Source organism: Juglans regia, chromosome 12, assembly GCF_001411555.2.
Source record: "Juglans regia cultivar Chandler chromosome 12, Walnut 2.0, whole genome shotgun sequence".
Classification (NCBI taxonomy): Eukaryota; Viridiplantae; Streptophyta; class Magnoliopsida; order Fagales; family Juglandaceae; genus Juglans; species Juglans regia.
Window position 1 is genome coordinate 26,437,125 of NC_049912.1, and position 19,001 is coordinate 26,456,125.

The 19,001-nt window shown below is 35.3% G+C and overlaps 1 protein-coding gene across 1 annotated transcript; it reads right to left on the bottom strand.

The window, feature by feature from the left end:
• Positions 1–2,155: 2,155 nt before the first annotated feature.
• LOC109007925 (protein ROOT HAIR DEFECTIVE 3-like) lies at positions 2,156–16,893 on the bottom strand. The gene is made up of 23 exons (XM_035683395.1): positions 16,712–16,893; positions 15,611–15,760; positions 14,877–14,943; positions 14,690–14,792; positions 13,938–14,008; positions 13,752–13,815; positions 13,599–13,664; positions 13,385–13,432; positions 13,225–13,287; positions 13,094–13,150; positions 12,697–12,855; positions 12,550–12,618; positions 12,368–12,459; positions 11,420–11,498; positions 6,698–6,863; positions 6,263–6,387; positions 5,322–5,584; positions 5,141–5,237; positions 4,899–5,063; positions 4,118–4,222; positions 3,827–3,921; positions 3,597–3,693; positions 2,156–2,841 (listed from the first exon to the last, which is right to left on the bottom strand). Exons 1-23 carry the CDS (start codon positions 16,713–16,715, stop codon positions 2,614–2,616), a joined length of 2,433 nt encoding a protein of 810 aa, XP_035539288.1. The 5' UTR covers positions 16,716–16,893; the 3' UTR covers positions 2,156–2,613.
• Positions 16,894–19,001: the final 2,108 nt, after the last annotated feature.

Genomic DNA, 19,001 nt, shown 5'->3' on the forward strand with positions numbered 1-19,001 from the left:
AAAGTCATTAATTGTCTCAAATGCTAAAACTGATGGAGATGGAAAAATGTGCCATTGTTATTATGTTGTCAACCTTTTGATATTTATATATATATATATATATATATATATATATATATAGGTTTGGTTCTGCATGGGATGGGTGGCATTTTCCGAAGCATTTGTTGTGTTACAGATCATTGCAGCAAAGCAATATATAGGATATCCATGAATTATCTACTGGTTGATGAAGTGTTCTTGGTGACTTTGACGCATGCATGAGTGAGTCTTTCAGATTGCAGCTTTGGAAACAGTGTTTTTCTTGTCTTTCAATCAGATTTTATTTTTTCACATCTTTATTCGTGGAGTGTTAGGATATTTTGGATTTATTATTTTTATCATTTATATTTTGCCGATTGTGTCAGTATATTATTTTTACGCTTTTTCTCGATATGCTTTTTCTCTTCTGCAGATTGTATATTTTGTCTTTTTAATAAAAAGTTAACAGAAAACAAGAATTTCCGTTTAATGGTCATTTGATAGCCACTTATATAATAGTAATAGATAAATATATATATATATATATATATATATATATATATATATATATATACTGACATTCACCATGCACATTCACATGCCGCTTGATGATATATCTAAATAAGCATTTGGAATTGGGAAATGCTAGGTTGCCCTCCAAATGTACCTCTTAGTGCATTTGTTTTTTTGCTTTTTTTTTTTAAATGTTAAAACAACACACATACACAAATTTACTAGTAGTTACTTTTTTAAACATTTAAAAAAATAAAAATAAAAATAAAATACACTAAGGGCACTTTTGGGAACACTTTTAGAGGGCAACCAGGCATTTTCTTTTGGAATTCTTGCATTTTCTACGTTTTTATTCATGTGTAAATCCCAATGCTCAGTGCAAAAGTCAAAGCTGATCTCTTTTGGTGTTTTAAGATCGTTCCCTCATCAAATAGAGAAGTTTGCAGTTCGTGCCTGCAGGTTCATTTATTTCATCCAATGCCTGGACCCAAACTTGACACCAATATTGCAGTTAACAATTTTGACAGCAAAAAGGGACCCTGTCTCATTGATGTACAGAGCAATCTGTAAATAGGACTGATCATTGTGGGGGGCTGTATGAAAAATGATGAGTGTCTCTAGATGAACATGAATTTCCCTTAACTTAAAGAGTATTTCTATTTGAAAATTGGTGTGTTTTACTCGTACAAATGTTACACCGTTGACACAACAAGATTTGATTTACGGATCAAATCAAATCATGTCATGTCAGTAACACGGAGTATGTAGCATCATCCATCCACACTGGCTTGCAAATATAATTATTCTTTACTATGAGCTTGTCAAAATCATTAGCTAAAATTTTAACATAGCAACACTACATTTGGACATGGTAGAAATTGTGGACCTGTATGCATCCAGAGCATGCATACAATCCTCAGCTACCTCCAGCTTACATATTTTTCTCACAAGAACAAGACAACATTGCCACGAATAGAGGTGCAGCAGCAAATTTATGAAATATCATGCTGGAAAATATATTTCATTTTATAGGTTTATTATCTATGCTGAAAGTGAAAGCCCCTGTTAAAACCACAAGGTCCCTACCTCACTTACCTTTCAGAAAATAATAAATTTTGTCTTGAATATGTCCTGGAAACAATAATATCAGAGCTCATGTTTTCATTTTTTTTATTTTTTATTTTTTATTTTTTATTTTGGTGTGTCACGTGGTGACATTGAAGAGATAAAAATTGGTACAAAATAGTATTTTCACCCCTACTTAATTTAATTTATTTTTTCAGAAAATTATGTTTTGATATTAATTTTGATTTATTTCAAATGCTCATCCCATTGTAAAGCAATCTTAATCCGAAAACAGGACTCTATTCCTTTTTCTTTTTTTTTTAATAAATATTTTTTTGGATAGTGAGAATTTTGCTGTATTCTGAAGAGTTCAAAGTTCAAACTAGTTGCAGAAGACTCAAAACTCTTTAACATTATCTTAACGGTCAAATGATGTAATATTATCATCATATGAAGATACAAAGCAATGTATACTGCTTAATTCAAGAGTTAAACAACATAGTAGTTGAATTAGAATTCCAGCCTTGAGGCCTGGAGTTTCAATTACACAGCTGTGAAGTTTATCAATAACTGATCTTTCTTGCATAATTATACTGCCAAATTTGTTTCCAGCTGGCTTCTGAATGAAGGAGAACAATACATAAGAGTATCATCATTTAACCAATTTCGGTAAATTACAATCACACAACATTACAACTCAGTACAAAATTGAATACAAACCAGCATAATGAACTACCATCAGCATGTGACAGAAGAGACCTGTTGCTTACCCAACAAATAAAAAATCATAATAGAGCACCTAACTTTTATGTAAAAACTAATAATGGGGCTTCCTTGCGGCAAACCCGCCCCCCCCTTCCGGCACATCAACAAAAATCAATGCCTTCAAAACCTATTCCTCTCGCTCTCACAGGCTCGTGAGAGTTGAACTTCATGGACCATACAGATGCAACAACCTGCCAAGGAGTAGGTAGAATGCCGAAGAAAATTGCTCCTTAATCAAAAGGATTAGTTCCCTTAGTCTTCTTTTGAGTTGCTGGAGTATTCAGATGAAGTTACTTCAGATGAAGCACTGGATGACGTATCACCGCTGGAGCTAACTCCATTCCTAAAGCTCTTTGATGCTAGTGCAGGGTTTCTTTGTGGATCATTAGCTGCAGGCACTTGCCCCTCCTCTGCTAATCTTTTAAGAAGATTCATTACCGTGGGAAGGAACTTTGAAGACAAGGAGATAAGACCAGGAAGCTGTTGAGTTACACAGTCACAGGTGAAACTTGTTAGAATCTTTTGCAAAAACACAAAATGAATTGTCAAAGACACAAAACTATACTCAAAAAGGCGTTTTTGTGATAATTGGAAGAAAAACGACTTCAACTTAATTGATATTCATGGCGCTTGCTTTTTGGTGTTGCTCTTGTATACGACGTGTATACAGGTGCTCCTTTCTGCGATTTCCTTAATGAAATATTATTACTTAATACTGGTTGCCTATAAACAGACTTTGTTGGTTAAAATCTCACTAAATCATTCAGAAACGGTCAACTAACCAGCAGAATCAACTTACGAAGGTATGTTCCATCAAATGATTTTTCTAAACCCTAATCTTCAGAGTAACAAACAGAAAAATGAGAGGAAAAATAAAATGACAACTACAAGCTGCTCATTCAAAACTGGTTTGAGTAAGAATTTCAATTATGTGATTTGCGCTTATCAGGTCTGAACTTTAATTCAAGAGCCTATTAGTATATGAAACAGAAATTAGTTGAATTAGAATTTGAGTCTCAAGTTCTTCCCTCTTTTTAATGATAGGTAAAATAAAATTTTATTGAATCAAGTAAATAGGCAAAAGCCAAGTACACAGGACTCGAGTTTTATTTTCCTGGTGCACTTTTAAGCAATTAACCAGCTTTAGAGCTTTCAAAAAACCAACATTGCTGGAACCAACCACAGATTAACAATAAAATGGGGCTTAAACAGTCACAGTAGAACATGATACTCACCGCACCATTACGGAATTCACCCGAAATATCCAGTTGCACCCATAAGGCTTTCATGAGTAGAAAAGCAACAAATATCACTCCCAAATACAAAGGATTTCTGCCATTAAAAAAAAATATCTCTATAAGTTAAATCATTTCCTTTTATAAGTAGTATGAATTAAATCATTGAACATAAGGATACAACATTAACCCGAACAATATAAAATTTCATAATACGTGAAAATATGTACCTTAGAAGCGTCATAAATTCATTGAATCCCAAGACTATCAAAGCAGCAATTGCCCATGGTGGCGGCAACCAGTTGTTACTGCGCTTGTTGGCTTCCTGAAAGAACCAATAAGAGTGAAACAGATTTATGATTGTTACCAACTTAAGCGAGAATGATTGATAAATTCGTCAGAAATTCATGTACACCTTCAACTAGCTGTCACACAGAGAGAGAGAGAGAGAGAGAGAGAGAGAGAGAGAACAGAATCAATATTTAAAATAAGAATCTCGGTTAATATGTAAAGTATCATGCCTGTGCAGCAATGGCCTGAGAGACACTATATTCAGTCTCTGCCTTGAATTGCCTCCACAAAGATTTGCACTGGACAGGTGTAATCAATGTTTTTGCGGGTGAAACCTGTATGGAAAAGAGCAATCACATTAACTAATTAGAGTTTTAAGGGTAAACCAATGGTATCAAACAATGAGATAAAGAAAAATGAGATAGAGAAATGGAATCATAATAAACCCTCAAGTCCACTCTCGTAGCTTGGTGGCCTTAAGTAATCAGTTTCCGAAATCAAGACCATATTTGTTTTTATTACTACAATTATCTTTATTTTATTTTATTTTCTGATAAGCAAGCATTTAAGTGTTATGTACTCAGCTCTCAACTCAAACTAAGCTTCAAACCCAATTTAATTGGGGTTGGCTACATAGATCCTTATCAACCAATTAGGGACAACCACATCTACTTTTTACTGTCATTCTATCCTATCCTTTGTGTAGACATACTGTGTACTAGGTTCATGCCCCTTATGATGATTCTTTAATGAATTATATTACTTAAAGAAAATACAAGTCGAAATTTGTGCTGAACTAGATTAACCCACTTGGCAGCATGGACCTGTTGACTTCAGCTGGAGCTAAAAGCACCAAAAATAGAGTCGTTTACAAATTTTCATAAGATTTTAGTCAAAAAAAGCTTTTAGAGTCAATTATATCTGTTTTATACCATCAAGGTTCAAGAATTAACTTGTCAGCACAGAATTATATAGTTTGGAAATAAGAACTTCAGCATAACCAAAAGTCACCTCTTCCCAAGTGCTTGACGCCAGTGGATCAAATGTTGTGGCACTCCTATCTTTAAGGGTAGCATTTGCAGAATCCACCAAAGCAACAGACAGAGTGTTCTCGATACTATCGTTATCATCATCATCCAAACGGATGACAGCCATAACAGACAGCAATTTTAAGGACTGGACAAGTTAATAGAAATAATTAACAAAAATACAATACAGATTCAAAAAAAAAAACTATATAAACTGTGGCATACTGCAGAGCGAGCAGTTTTGGTGATTGCACGAATGTCTTCCTTCCCAGTCCAAACCCGTGGCATTGAATCAGAATCATGACTAAACAATGTCGAAAACCTGTTTGCAACTTAAAGTCAGTCCCCACAAAATAATCTGAGAGAGAACAAACAATTGGATTTGGATGTTGCTAGGAGCTGCTACCTGTCCTTCATATGGATCAAGACCCTTCCAGCTTCTTCTCTCGCTTTTGCTTCAACCACCCCTCTTGCATAGTTTTCTATACTTCCAAGCATTTTATCCTTCGATTGTCCATCCATGTCAAAACCAGAAAGTGCACCAGAAAGCCCAGAGACAGCAGCTTCAGTCTCACGCCTAAAAAGTTTTCTTATTGCTGGCCAGGTGTCACTACTAGCTCCATCTAAAAGAGCTTCGACAGGTCCAGATAATGCCTCTTTCAATTTTGCCTGCAAATTTGAAAGGATCATCAGCAAGGCTTATAACGGCCTATTTTGCTAACTTTATATATCAATAGACTGAAGACCACTAAAACAAAGTTCACCATATGAAATGGTCATTAATCACAAAGGCACAACCAGTTGTGTGCAAGGACAGTGGCCTATTGAAATTCAAAAGGTAAAATTTGAAAGGGACTTGTTTGGCTTTAATCAAATTGATTACCAATGATGTTACTAGTAACTTATTGATTGGGCTAAAAACTTTCTAGCTCGTAGTTATTGAGTCAATACAAAAACGAATCTTCTTTTTTATAAGTAATCAAAATTCATTAAAACCCAAAGGGTGTACACAAGCACAGAGAATTTTATTTTTGATAGGTGAAATAAAATTTAAATAATAGAAGAGAGAAGGCGTTGCCCAGCATATACTTTTTGTCAGCAATAGAGACATTATCATGTCATAGTCATTAGTCTTTTCCAAGTGCTTTTTTCTTTTTCTTTGTTGGTCTAATGAACATTCTGGCTTAAACTTATAATTTACACTAGTGACCATACTATTTTAATATATTTTCCATCAACTGTAAATGTTACCAATTCACCAAATTCTGGAATCTTAGCATTGTCACTTAGCTTGACGACAGTCAGTTGAGTAAAAAAGGGTGAGTAAAAAAGGATAATGTAAACTACCTCATAGTGAGCAGTAATTTCAGCAAGCTTGGCAGTACGGACAGAAGTGATATGTGCATCTATATCGCGATGAAGTTTATCCCTGACTTTAGATGTGTCCCACTTCGCTTGTTCAATAACAACATCTGCAAGGCTAATGTGTTAATATACACATCGTTCACAAATAACTTATCCATAAAACCATCCAGAATACTAAACCTCTCTAGTCTCCAGATTTTATCACTTTCCTATAATTGATTCATAGAAATGAACCAAAGACCAAACTGTTTTGTTCAAAAACATGTTTCAAGGACTACAATGAATATTTCAACTTCTTTTGTCCTCATAGTTTTGTAATTTAAAAGCCTCGTAATTTTTTGCTTCTTTTGACCTTTGCTTTTGTGTTGATTCCAATCGATTTTAAATATGGAACAGAAGTTTCAAATTAAACCATACCTGCACATCCTTCATCAAATCGAGCCATACAAAACTGTGTGCAGTTACGAGATGCTGAAGAAAACCCTTCCCCCCCATTCAGAGCTTTGTCAAATACTTCCTTAAATTTTTCTAAAGTTTCCGACCTTAGGTGTCCAAGCATGGATTGGAATGCCGGTTGGATAAGCTAACAAATTAGGAAGTACAAGCAATGAGAAAATAGAACAAACTAAGTAATTAAATTAAGTAAATCTTGAATTAGAAGTATTATTGACCAAATCGGCCATGGGGTGGTTCCCCCGTCATAAAAAATAAATAAATAAATAAAAAGAAGTATTATTGACCAAAAAAAGAAGCATATAAACATTTTGTGCTCAATCAAAAGAAAATCATGCAACAGCAACTCACTTGCTCTTAAAAGACCAAGAAACTTCTTTTTTATAAGTAAATCTCTGCCATGAGTTGTCTTCGTAATCCAGTTGTTCAGTGATATTTGTCAAGATTGCTTGTTTTCTTATTGGTTGGTTGCAATGGGGTCATGTCAGAAGTTCCTTATTGATCAAAAGTTATTTGAGATGAAAAAGGAGAATGAGACATGGTGAAGAATTACGGAGAGCAGTCACCAAGTTGTGAAATTTATTTCCATTGATGTTGAAGCAATGGTGTGGTTGGTTTCAGCAGTGAGGGACTGTGCAGCCTCAATGGGTTATTCTGAGTTTCTTAGAACTCGAAGGAAAAGGAATCGCGTGCTGGGGGCGCAGAGGTGTCATAATAACTATGGTCGGTTTCTGTCGTTATCGAAGTTTGGTCACGAGAAAAGGCAATGCCTGATTGTGGTGCCGAAAGGGGAGAAGGGGGAGGGATGGAGGAAGTTCGGTGGAACTTTGAAGGAGGTGATATCGCCACCCTCTGTTTCGAGTGAGAAAAACAGAGTTATAGAAAGGTTAGTAGTTGTTTCAAGGGCGGTAGATGGACGGAAGGGTTTATATGCGGAGTCACTGAGAAAACCATCATCGTCGGGGCTGGTGACTAATAGGGAGGAGCGTGGGGGATGCAAGGGTAACTCGGTGAAGTTTCCTCAGAATTTAATGCAAGAGCCCGTTCGTATTCCTAAAGGAGATGAACAGTCTTTAACGAGTGTGTTGACTGGGGAAGGGGAGGTGATGTCGTGGAGGGCCATGCAGGAGGTGTTATTGGACTTGAATCATAAAGTGGATTGTTTGTTAAATTGGATGGACCTGGGTATGGGTATGGGTATGGGCTTCTCGGGCCATGAGAATTTGAGTAAGGCCCAAGTGGGTAGTATGAATGGAGAGAAGGGTTATGGGCTGGTCTCTGGTGTGGGCCGTAAGGAAGCGGTTGGAGTGAAAGGTAATTCAAAAGAAATTGGGTTGGGTTCCAATAAAGGCCCAAAGTGGGTATGGAAGGAGAAAGGCCGAGTTTCATCCGATATTTCGGTATCGGGTGTATCGGCTAAGGTTTTTATTTCTTCCTCATCAGAGCCGACACGTGAGTTGCCGGTTCCAGCTCTGACGGAGATAGTTTCGCCAATCGTCGTTGAACCTCATGGTGGGTTGGTGCAGCACTCTCGGCCGGAGGAAGTAGAAGATGGGGGGAGTTGGTAGAGTATTGTGACAGTGGGGAAGAGATAGATGGGGGGGGTTCCTTAAACCCAATAGTGATTACAAACCCTTTGTCTGATAGAGTTCATACAAGGGATCTATTTCCAAGTTTGGTAAAGTAGATTTCGCCAAAGGAGGAGGGGATTCGGCATCTAGAAATGGTTGGGGAGGTTGATGGAGTTCTCGGCGTATCATCAGCGGAATTGAATGGTGCTTTGCAGATGGCTAGTCCTTCACAACATGTGGTGACAAAAGCTAGCTTTCAGATGGTAGTCAGTGAGAAAGAGGGCGACAAGCTGGTTGGAGAGGCTGTTTGAAAAATTTGAGGTGTATCAAGTTGTGAGAGAAATGTGTAAAAGATAAAACTCCAGGTCTGGATGGTTTTTCTACGGCTTTTTCTCAAGAGTGTTGGGATATAGTGAGAGAAGAATTGATGTGGGTTTTCTAAGAATTTTCTTCTTGTCATAAGTTAGAGAAGTCTATAAATGCTATATTTATTGCCCTCATTCCGAAGATAGCTGGTGTCTATGAGTTGAAGGATTTCCGTCTTATTAGTTTGGTGGGCGGGATTTATAAAATTATATCAAAGGTGTTAGCTAACCGCATGAGTACGGTAATGGATAAAATCATTTCTAAACTTCAAAATGCTTTCGTTCGGGAATGGAAAATATTGGATTCAATTCTAATTACGAATAAATGTTTGGACAGCCGAATGAGGGAAGGTATCCCGAGGATTCTTTGCAAGCTTGACATGGAAAAGGCATATGACCACGTGTTGGGACTTTCTTTTTTATTTGCTAAGAAGATGTAGCTTTGGGAATAGGTGGTGTGGATGGGTTGAACAATGTGTTTCAACCGCTCGGTTTTCTGTTTTAGTAAATGGCAACTCTTGTGGCTTTTTTTAGAGTTCGAGGGGTTTGAGACAAGGGGATCCGTTATCCCCTTTTCTTTTTATTATAGTTATGGAGACGTTGAATCGTATGGTGGAGGCTGCAATAAGGGGTTTTTCTCTCTAGTTTCTCGGTGGGAAACAATAATAACGGTGTTATTTCAATTTCCCATTTACTATTTGCGGATGACACTCTTATTTTTTATAATGCTGATAGTGGACAGATTCAAGCTTTAAGGGTTGTATTATTATGTTTTGAAGCTGTCTTGGGCCTTAAGGTGAACTTGGGTAAGTCGGAATTGGTACCGGTGGGAGAAGTGAGGAATATTAACTACTTAGCGAATTTGTTGGGCTACAAAGTTGCTTTTCTTCCAATGAAATATCTTGAGCTTCAGTTGGGGGCATCTCTCAAAGCAAAGAATATTTGGGATGGTGTTGTAGAGAAGGTTGATTAAAGATTTTCGCGTTGGAAGAGGCTATATCTATCAAAAGGGGGGAGATTAACGCTTATTAAAAGCCTCTTTCCAATCTTCCTACATATTATCTTTCTTTATTCTCATTACCGCTTGGTGTGGCAAACCGGATTGCGAAATTGTTTAGAGCATTTTTGTGGGGTGGCATGAGAGAGGAGAATAAATTTCATCTTGTGAGTTGGCATAGGGTGTGCTATCCGATTGTGAATGGAGGTTTGGGGGTGAGAAATTTGAGTAATTTTAAAAAGGCACTACTAGGGAAGTGGTTGTGGAGGTATCAAATGGAAGGAGATTCATTGTGGAGAAAGGTTATTGATTGGAGTATGGATGTAATTGGGGGAGGGGGTGTTCTAAGGAGGGCAAGGGGTATTATGGTGTGTGCCTATGGAAATTTATCAAAAAGGGGTGGAATAGTTTTGAAAAACATAAAGTTAGAGGTTAAAAAGGGTGCAAGAATCCGTTTTTGGTTTGACGAATGGTGTGGTGAGAGAGCTCTTTTTACTGTTTTTCTGGTTGTTTTCAGCTTTGTTAAAATTCAGCAGGCTACGGTTTCAGAGGTGTTGTGTCATGCTAATGGGACTGTGCATTAGCATGTTATTTTCACTAGAAATGCTCTGGATTGGGAACTTGATGAGATTGCAGATTTTTTCAATTTCTTGTATTCTCTGAATATAAGAGGAGATGGGAGGGATCAAATGATGTGGATACACACGGGGAGCAAAAATTTTTCAGTTAAATCATATTATAAGGTGTTGGTTGTATAACAGCATATCTCTTTTCTGTGGAATAGTATTTGGAGGGTTTTTGTGCCGTCTAAAGTCACATTTTTTACTTGGACAGCTACACTTGAGAAGATCTTGACGGTTGACAATTTGGGAAAACGAGGTAATTGGTATGACTGTTATGAAGTGGTGCTTCATGTGTAAGAATAATGATGAATTGATTGATCATTTACTCTTACATTGTGAGGTGGCTAGGGCTGGTTGGTGTTCTTAGTAGAGCTGGGTTGAGTTAGGTTATGCCAAAGAGAGTGGTGGATCTACTTGCATGTTGGAATAGGCATCATAGTAGCTCTCAATTGGCAGCGGCATGGAGGACGATTCCTTTGTGCATAATGTGGTGTATATGGATGGAAAGGAACGAGAGGTGCTTTAACAACAAGGAGCGAGTTGTTGAGGATATCTAGAAATTTTTTGTGTCTTCTCTGCTTCAGTGGTTTTTTACTATTGTACTTGAGGGAGGGAATGTTCATGAGTTTTTGTTTTCTTTTCAGGTTTCTAGAATGTAATTAGGTGTTTCTTTTGTATACTACACGTGTACATGGGCTTCGCCTAGTTTCATTCGTTCAATAAAGTTTCTTACTAATAAAAAAAAAGGTAAAACAAAAGAGCTTTTTTAATAAAAAATAATAATAATAATAATCTATATAACAAAAGAGGGTGCAACCCTGGTACAAAGTATACAAGAGATCCACTTAACAATATCTGCTGCACAGGGTTTTCATTTGTATCAATTTAATAAATAAGCAATTATAAGTCACCAGCTCATGGGCAAATACAAGTCAATTTACCAACTCGAGTGAAATGTACTGCTAATAATCCAATATCCTAAATTCTCAGTTTCACTTTGATACTCCAGTCATCTACTGAACTTGACAGAATCAAGATCTAATCACAACTAATGGCGGCAGAAACACAAATGCCCAAAGCAGGTGGGAAACTGCCAAAGACTGCACAAGACTACAGCAGAGATGAATTACCTGTAGCAATTTTTCTTCCAGTTGCTTCCGCTTTGCAGATCTGACACCTTCATCAAAATATGCAGCTTCCGCATCATACCTAGAATGACAGGAATAATGTGCTCAATACTTAAAAAGAAAACCATATTTAACAATATTTCTACAGACACGAAAGAAGAGGGGGAAAGATGATTTTAAAGGATAGTTTTCAAACCTCAGTTTATAACTTGAAGATGGCATGAACAGATATAGTCATCGTGGTGGTATTAGGCAAGGTAACAAGACAGTCAACTCCACTCAAACCAACTAACCATAAGCACACTTAAGTAGGGGGTCAGCTATGGAACCTCATTAATTAATTGGAATCTTCTACCATGTATTCTTTTCCATCATTCCCTCCCATATAATGAACATATCCTTTTTCATACATTCAACCCATGTATTCTAATTCTTCCTCTACCACTTTTCACTCCATCATCTTGAATTAAATCAAACTTTCTCAATGGTAATTTACTTGGTCTCCTTCACACATGACCAAACAACCTGAATATCTACCATATGCCACCACCCTCGCTAATAATGCTTTAAGCCATATATCAGTTATACTTGAATATCAATTATCAATCTATATGAGTATATGAAAACATAGAAATAAACAAACAAAAGAGAACATGACCCATCAAAGTCAAAAGATAATTCAGTCAAGCATGTTAATTTGCTTTCTTCTTTGGGGGGTCCCTTTATGAATGACGAATACTCTTCTCCAAAGTTGACCACTTCACATTAGTGTTGGGAATGGTGAACACCAATTAGACAACACGCATTAACATACAACCACACAAATCCGTCAAATGTTCATGAGCACTGACCAGAAAGCCTCATCTATCATAAAATCTCATAACTCCTTTGCTATGGTGCTAAACCACCAATAACGTACATGAGATGATTAGGTACATGAGATACACTTACTTTGATAGAAAGTCATCAAGAATTGAACTGAGCTTTTTCCCAAAGCCAGGAATAAGACCAGATTGCACAGCCTCTTCCAAGTGGCACCAGTCCTGTGGTCATTTAAAGCAATTTGGATGTTGGTGGTTCACAATATTGACCAGGATTGTTTAAAAACATTGGATTATATGAACTGCAGGTACCTCATTTGCAGCAAAAGATGAATACTTTTCATTAGCGATCTCTTCACAGCGTACAGTAGCCACCATAACCTAAAAATGGATGGATCTTGCATGACATAAACAAGATAACAAACATGCACCAATGGGCCTCTGTTGAACAAATTTTACCTTGTGAGCGGGAAGGTCAAGGTCCTTGTTTTCCTTAATAACTTTCCAAATTTGCTGTGCACTAAAGGAAAACCCTGAAGCAGGAACTACACCACGTCGATCTCCCGCAAGCCCACCAGGCGCAATGGAATGAAAGAATCGTTGTCTTAAGTTAGCAACCTACATTACATGAGTGTATAAACAAAACACACACACATGAAGTTTTTAGATAAGTTCATCTGGCCAAAGTCTTTGCACAATGCTCCAGACTGACCCCAAGTTCTATACAGTAGGCAAAGAATATTTCTATTAGAATTCAACAACCAGACACTGGGAGAAAATCAAAAATAAATTATTTTATTTCAATAACTGAAAAAAAAAATATTAATCAGGGCAGTCTCAATAAGTGGATGCATACCTGCTCTTTAAATTGCTCTTCTTTTTCTTCATAACTAGAAAGAGCAACAACTTCAACCTGAAAATTCAATCATTAATAATATACACCATAAATGCATGAGAACCTATCTAAGCTAGACCATGACATCTTACATTGAAAAACTCATTTAGTGGAGTTTCCTTGTGCGCGTGGGGTTTAGAAACAGAGTCCCATATCTGCAGTTAAAGAGAATAAAGATAAAAATAGTGGTAATAGTAGCTTAAAGAGTCATCAAAGATCAACAAAATAAGAAAAAATGCACAAATCTCTTACCTTCTGAACATCTTCTCTTAGAACAGGTTCTAAATTTTCCAGTGGTGTCTAAAAAACACAAGGTTAAACACAATTAAAAACTCATCTCAACTAAACAGAGAAGCCTTGAACGCCTTAACCCAAAAATGACAGCACTAAAACATGAATGAGAGACCAAAAAAGAAAGATCTCCCTCGAGCTTCAGCATGAATTACACCAGAAGAGAGGAACACACCCTTGTTTTATCACGTATTACAAACATCAGAGTTGTTTTGCGTGGACTGAACAATCGCATCATGACCTGTAAGCAGATACCAGCATAAAGTTGTTTGAATGAGACTTTCAAAATTCTGAATAGCTGCTTATATTCGCAGGTCGACAGAGATACCTGGAATACAGTCTTTAGAAGAGGCTTATTTGCAGCTTGCTCACGACCGATATCATGACACCACCTGCATTAAAAAAAAAAAAGGCTCAAGAAAATAATTTATAAACTACAGAAGCCACCACGCAAAACACTTAACTAAACAGAAATAATCATAAGTTTTAGTAACTCTACACCAGAACAACTTACATGTTTATGAGCACTATATCTGAAACAGCAAGAGCGAAAAGGGCACTCTGCTTCTCGAATGCAGTATCATCCTGAAAAGAAGATAAAATATAATTAAACAGATGCACAAAGTTACTGCTATCCATATCTCTTCCCCTTTTGAGAATTACCTTCTCTTAACTTCAACGGAACAAAAATCAGGTAAGGATCAGTAAGCATCCATATACACACTCCTCAATTCAAACTCTATAATTATAATGTATTGAGAATGATCTCTACTTCCTTGTAAGAAAATTTGACAGATATTGAAGAATTCAGAAGTTCCTTACAAAAAACTACCAGGTCAGATACTTAAGAAATTTAAAATGTAATGTCAAATGGTGGATGGTAAAATAACTAAGTAAAAACTTAGTCCCAAATAAAGATTGCATGTAACAGTTTTAAAAACCTGCAACGAGTCTTACAACTTAATTATTAAATTGAAGAATTTATCGCCAAATGAAAACAAAATATGACTATATAAGCTTGATAAATTAAGGACACAATTGCTCCATAATTTAAGATGTTTTCTTGTTAAACTGCATGTATAGGGACAGGGGATGCACAGGGAATGCAAAATTAATTACTTACAAATGAGAGCGCATTCAAAAAGTGAATAGTGCATTTGTGAACAACCACTAATAAAAGAACTGCAAAGACAATAGGATGCATGCCATGATAGAAGCATTCGGAAATTGAAAGATTTATTTGGAAAATCAGGGACAAAAAGGCACCTCTCCACGTTCTCTTCCATCTGTACCCTCCAAATCCATAACAAGGGTGCAAGGCTCTATACCAGCACAATTTGCCAACCAAATACCTTTAGTTGTTTGGGACCTAAAAAAGCAGCAGATCCAGTCAGTCTAAGTTCTCCGATCAAAGTCTAAAGTAATACATATTAAGAAAACCGTGAAAGCATGCCTTCCTCTAAAAGCATCCATCTCCCTGAAGTTGGTACCAAACAAATGATTTAGTAGAGTGCTCTTCCCTGTTCAGATCATGGAAAATAGTGTGAAAATACTAATGTTCCGTGTGCTAAGACAGATGTAGGATGTGATTTACAGTTACAAATGAAGAAACAAATTAAATTTCCATCACAGCAAAAAGGTGAAATCCTAATATCTAAAAGCAAAAGACAAAAAGAAACTAAACCGTATTCAGTAACAGCTTGACAAAATCCGATAAGAAGAGATGTAACATTCAGGTGCCATTTGGATAGTAAGTTAAGATGAGATGAGTTGAAATGAAAGTTGAATAAAATATTGTTAGAATATTATTTTTTTAATATTATTATTGTTTTGGGAATTGAAAAAGTTAAATTATTTATTATATTTTATGTGAAAATTTAGAAAAGTTGTAATGATAAGATGAGATGAGATGAAACACTTTCACTATCCAAACGGAGCCTATTTCAGCATGGCAGCCATGCCTCAGATTCTGCAAGATTAAAGTAAACCCACTTCCAACTTATCATGCTTTATGAACGCACAAAGTCTCGTCCAAAAAACCCATTTCAATCACAAGAACAGCATTCTTAAAGCTCAAAAGATTAAAAGGAAAAAGCATTTTATTGCATGTAAATACATCCCTAAAAAGCATGACTGGTAAACGATAAAACTAAAGATCAATGGGCTTATAAAGAAAAGAATGCATACCGCTACTTTGTGGGCCCATGATTGAGACTACGGCATATGATAGTCCACATTCACCTAATCTCACCTCCTTGATAAAGCTTTCAATTCCAGTGGCATTGAATATGCCATCTCCATCAATAAGTTGAGTTGAATAACACTCGTCACTCCTTGCTGTATAACAAAATGGTTCATGTATCAGAGAAAAAAGTAAAAGTAAAGGTTCTGAAGCTTCAAATTAATCATACAAATGACTTGGCAGAAAATAAGTAAATTAAACGCATATAAACTATCCACCATCATCACAAGTATTGTTGTGATTCGTGAATTGAATTCATGAAGATTTTTTTATATAAGTAATTGAATTCATGAAGATTAGGCTGGCAAAACACTCCTGCCATCCTTTTCAATTCAAAAAGTGCAGCCATCTGATTATACAAGCCAATGATAACTACATCATTGCCTTCCCAGAATAGACAAGATAACCATGTCTATGTGCTAGGCCTTAAATCATTGCCATCTTCTGGCACCAACTAAATAAACAGGGCAATTACAATCACAGTATTTTCCACTTGACCCTATATTGAGTTGTGGAGAAAACTTAGAAACCCCCAGAACCCAGAATAAATTCAAATTTCAGCCAGTAGTTTGGTTCCTCGCTGATCCAAATAAATCATATTAGGAATTAGCCTTGCAATACCATACATGTAGTTCCACGACCTAAAAAGCAACAAATATTAAAACTCACTAACCCAGTTTCTTTTCCTACATTTTCTCAGTAACCAAACAAATAGAAATGCAAGAGTCTGTACGGCGACCCACAAGCAAATAATTAAAACTGCTCAAAAACCTTAAACCTATATTAAATTTTCCAAAAATTAATACCATCAATAACTAATCGGACCCATTAAATGAACCGGCTTCAAAACACCAACCAGACACTAAACCCAAATAAAACTTGACAAGCCCAAAGCGTATAGGTATTGTATTGTAACTTCAATTTTCCGTTACATTCGAAAGAAAATCCAATCGATCGGATGCACGGGAAACGTATAATTAATGAAAACTAGTCATAATTATGGGATTGTAGCATAAATCAGATGGATCAAAGACTCAGAAATTTACCCATGTCGTAGAGGTTGATTGAGCCTAGATTCCGAGCTCGGAAATGCGGGAGACAGAGATCGATTTAATTTACGGAGAGAGAAGGGGGGGTTGGACAGGGACCGATCCCAGAGGGAAATTGATCGCTTTTCTTCTCTGAAAAGAGTGGGCTTGACTGTCTTTGTCAAATTGTTCCTGGCTTCGTGCGATCAAATCACTAAAGTGGGATACAATAATTTCATTTCAATCGTATCGTTATTACAATTTTTAAAATTTTTTAAATAAAATATAATAAATAATTTAAATTTTTAAATTTAAAACGATAATAATATTTTATTTAATTTTTATCTAAAATCATTTTATTTTATCTTACTATTCAAAACATACCTAAAACATGTTGCATTTTTTTGCCTTTATTTTTTAAGTTTGAGATATGATATGAAATGATTTTAGATAAAAATTAAAAATTAAATAAAATATCATTAAATATAATTTTTTAATATTATTATTTTAAATTTTGAAAAAATTAAATTATTTATTATATTTTCTATAAAAATTTAAAAAAATTATAATAATTAGATGAAATAAAATCGTTTTTATATCCAAACGGATCTAAGAGTGTGGTAAATGTTTGGTTAAGAAAATTACTTATTTAGAATTTTTTTTTTAATTTTTGTCTATAAAATAAATTTTAAAAAATTGGATTATAAAAAAAAACAGACTTTTCACTATAAAAATAAATAAATAAATGCAAGGGAAAATCAAACTACAGTATTAAGTTCTAAAAGTGATAATAAATTTTCAAAAAACAATTTATCCATCAAAAAATCTTCACAACCTTCTAATATTTTACACTCTATATTATTTTTAATTTTTATTATTTTTTTCTTTTATCAAATATTTATTATATGAATAATAAATAGAAAATTTGAAATAATTTAAAAAAAATAAACTCAAAAAAATATTAAAAATTTAAAAAAATATAAAATGTGGAGTGTGCTTAAGGTTGTGTAACAAACCTCTTTATCCATAATAAGATTTGCCTAAAAACATAGAATTATTAGGATAATATATAAAAAAAAAAAAAGTGGGTGAATTAATCCAATTTAAAAGGTCAAAATATATCAACATTTGGATTATAAATTTATAAGTGGTCGTTAGTCATCAACTAATATATCAACATTGGGCCCCAAGGCGCAATGAACACCCCATTTGGTAATCCGAAGTTCCCAACTCCTGCGCTTCGAATACAATCGAATGTACCAGATCTTTTCCCATCACTTCATTGGGTGCTGACTTGGCAAGGATTCATTGGATGGATGATGGAGAGATAGTACGACCATGGCCAACATAAATTAAGAGAATTCCAGCTCAGAGAAAGTAAAAAATGAAAACAAAAAATAGGGAGGTTAGGTTGGTAATGGGCGGTTAGGTTTGGTACGCAAGACGATGGTACGTCTACTATCGTCCACCGACCTAATGGGGCCCACTGGCCGCCCTCGTATCCTTTCCCCAAAAAAAAAAAAAAAAGGACATGGGCGGTTTAAAAATCCACGCTCCACGGTGCTGCTTTCGGTCTTTAACTTCGCAGTGGATCCCACACGTGCGAATCTCGGATTACCATGCACAGAGTCACAGACCCTACGTACGTTCCTCTGCAAGAGAGAACAGGCAGTAACCCTAGGCCATCAAGTACTTGAATTACAAATATAAAATTAAGAATTTTGTTATCTATAAATAAGTTTATTATTATCTTCATATTCTAAATTTAAATTAATATTATTTTTAATAAAATATATTTTCTGATTAATCATACTAAATAAGTGTACATATTAATATACAAAATCACTTATAATTATATTTTTTTTAAAATCAATTGAACTGATGTGGTTTTTTTTTACCTACGATTGACACTAATAAATAGTGTTAATTTAAATAAGTACTGAGTCGGAAGGTCACGTACATATTTCATTTTTGTTTATGACTTTTCTCTCGTGCCATAAGATCTGATTTTTATTTTTATTTTTTATTTTTATTTTTTTAAAGATCTGATTTTTAATGAAAATAACTTGGGATGTTTTGAGTAATATAGGATTTATTATAGGGAATACATTTTATATAGTGATAAATCTTGAATATTATACAAACGCAACTTGTTTTATATCGAGTTAAATGTCGAATCACTCTAACATGTTCATATCATATAGATCGGGTCTGTCATTGACTTTTCACTTATGAAACGTAACTCAAATAATTCATGTGCATGCAACAGTTCAAATCTTGGATGGGACTCAATCTTTTGGTTCCGATC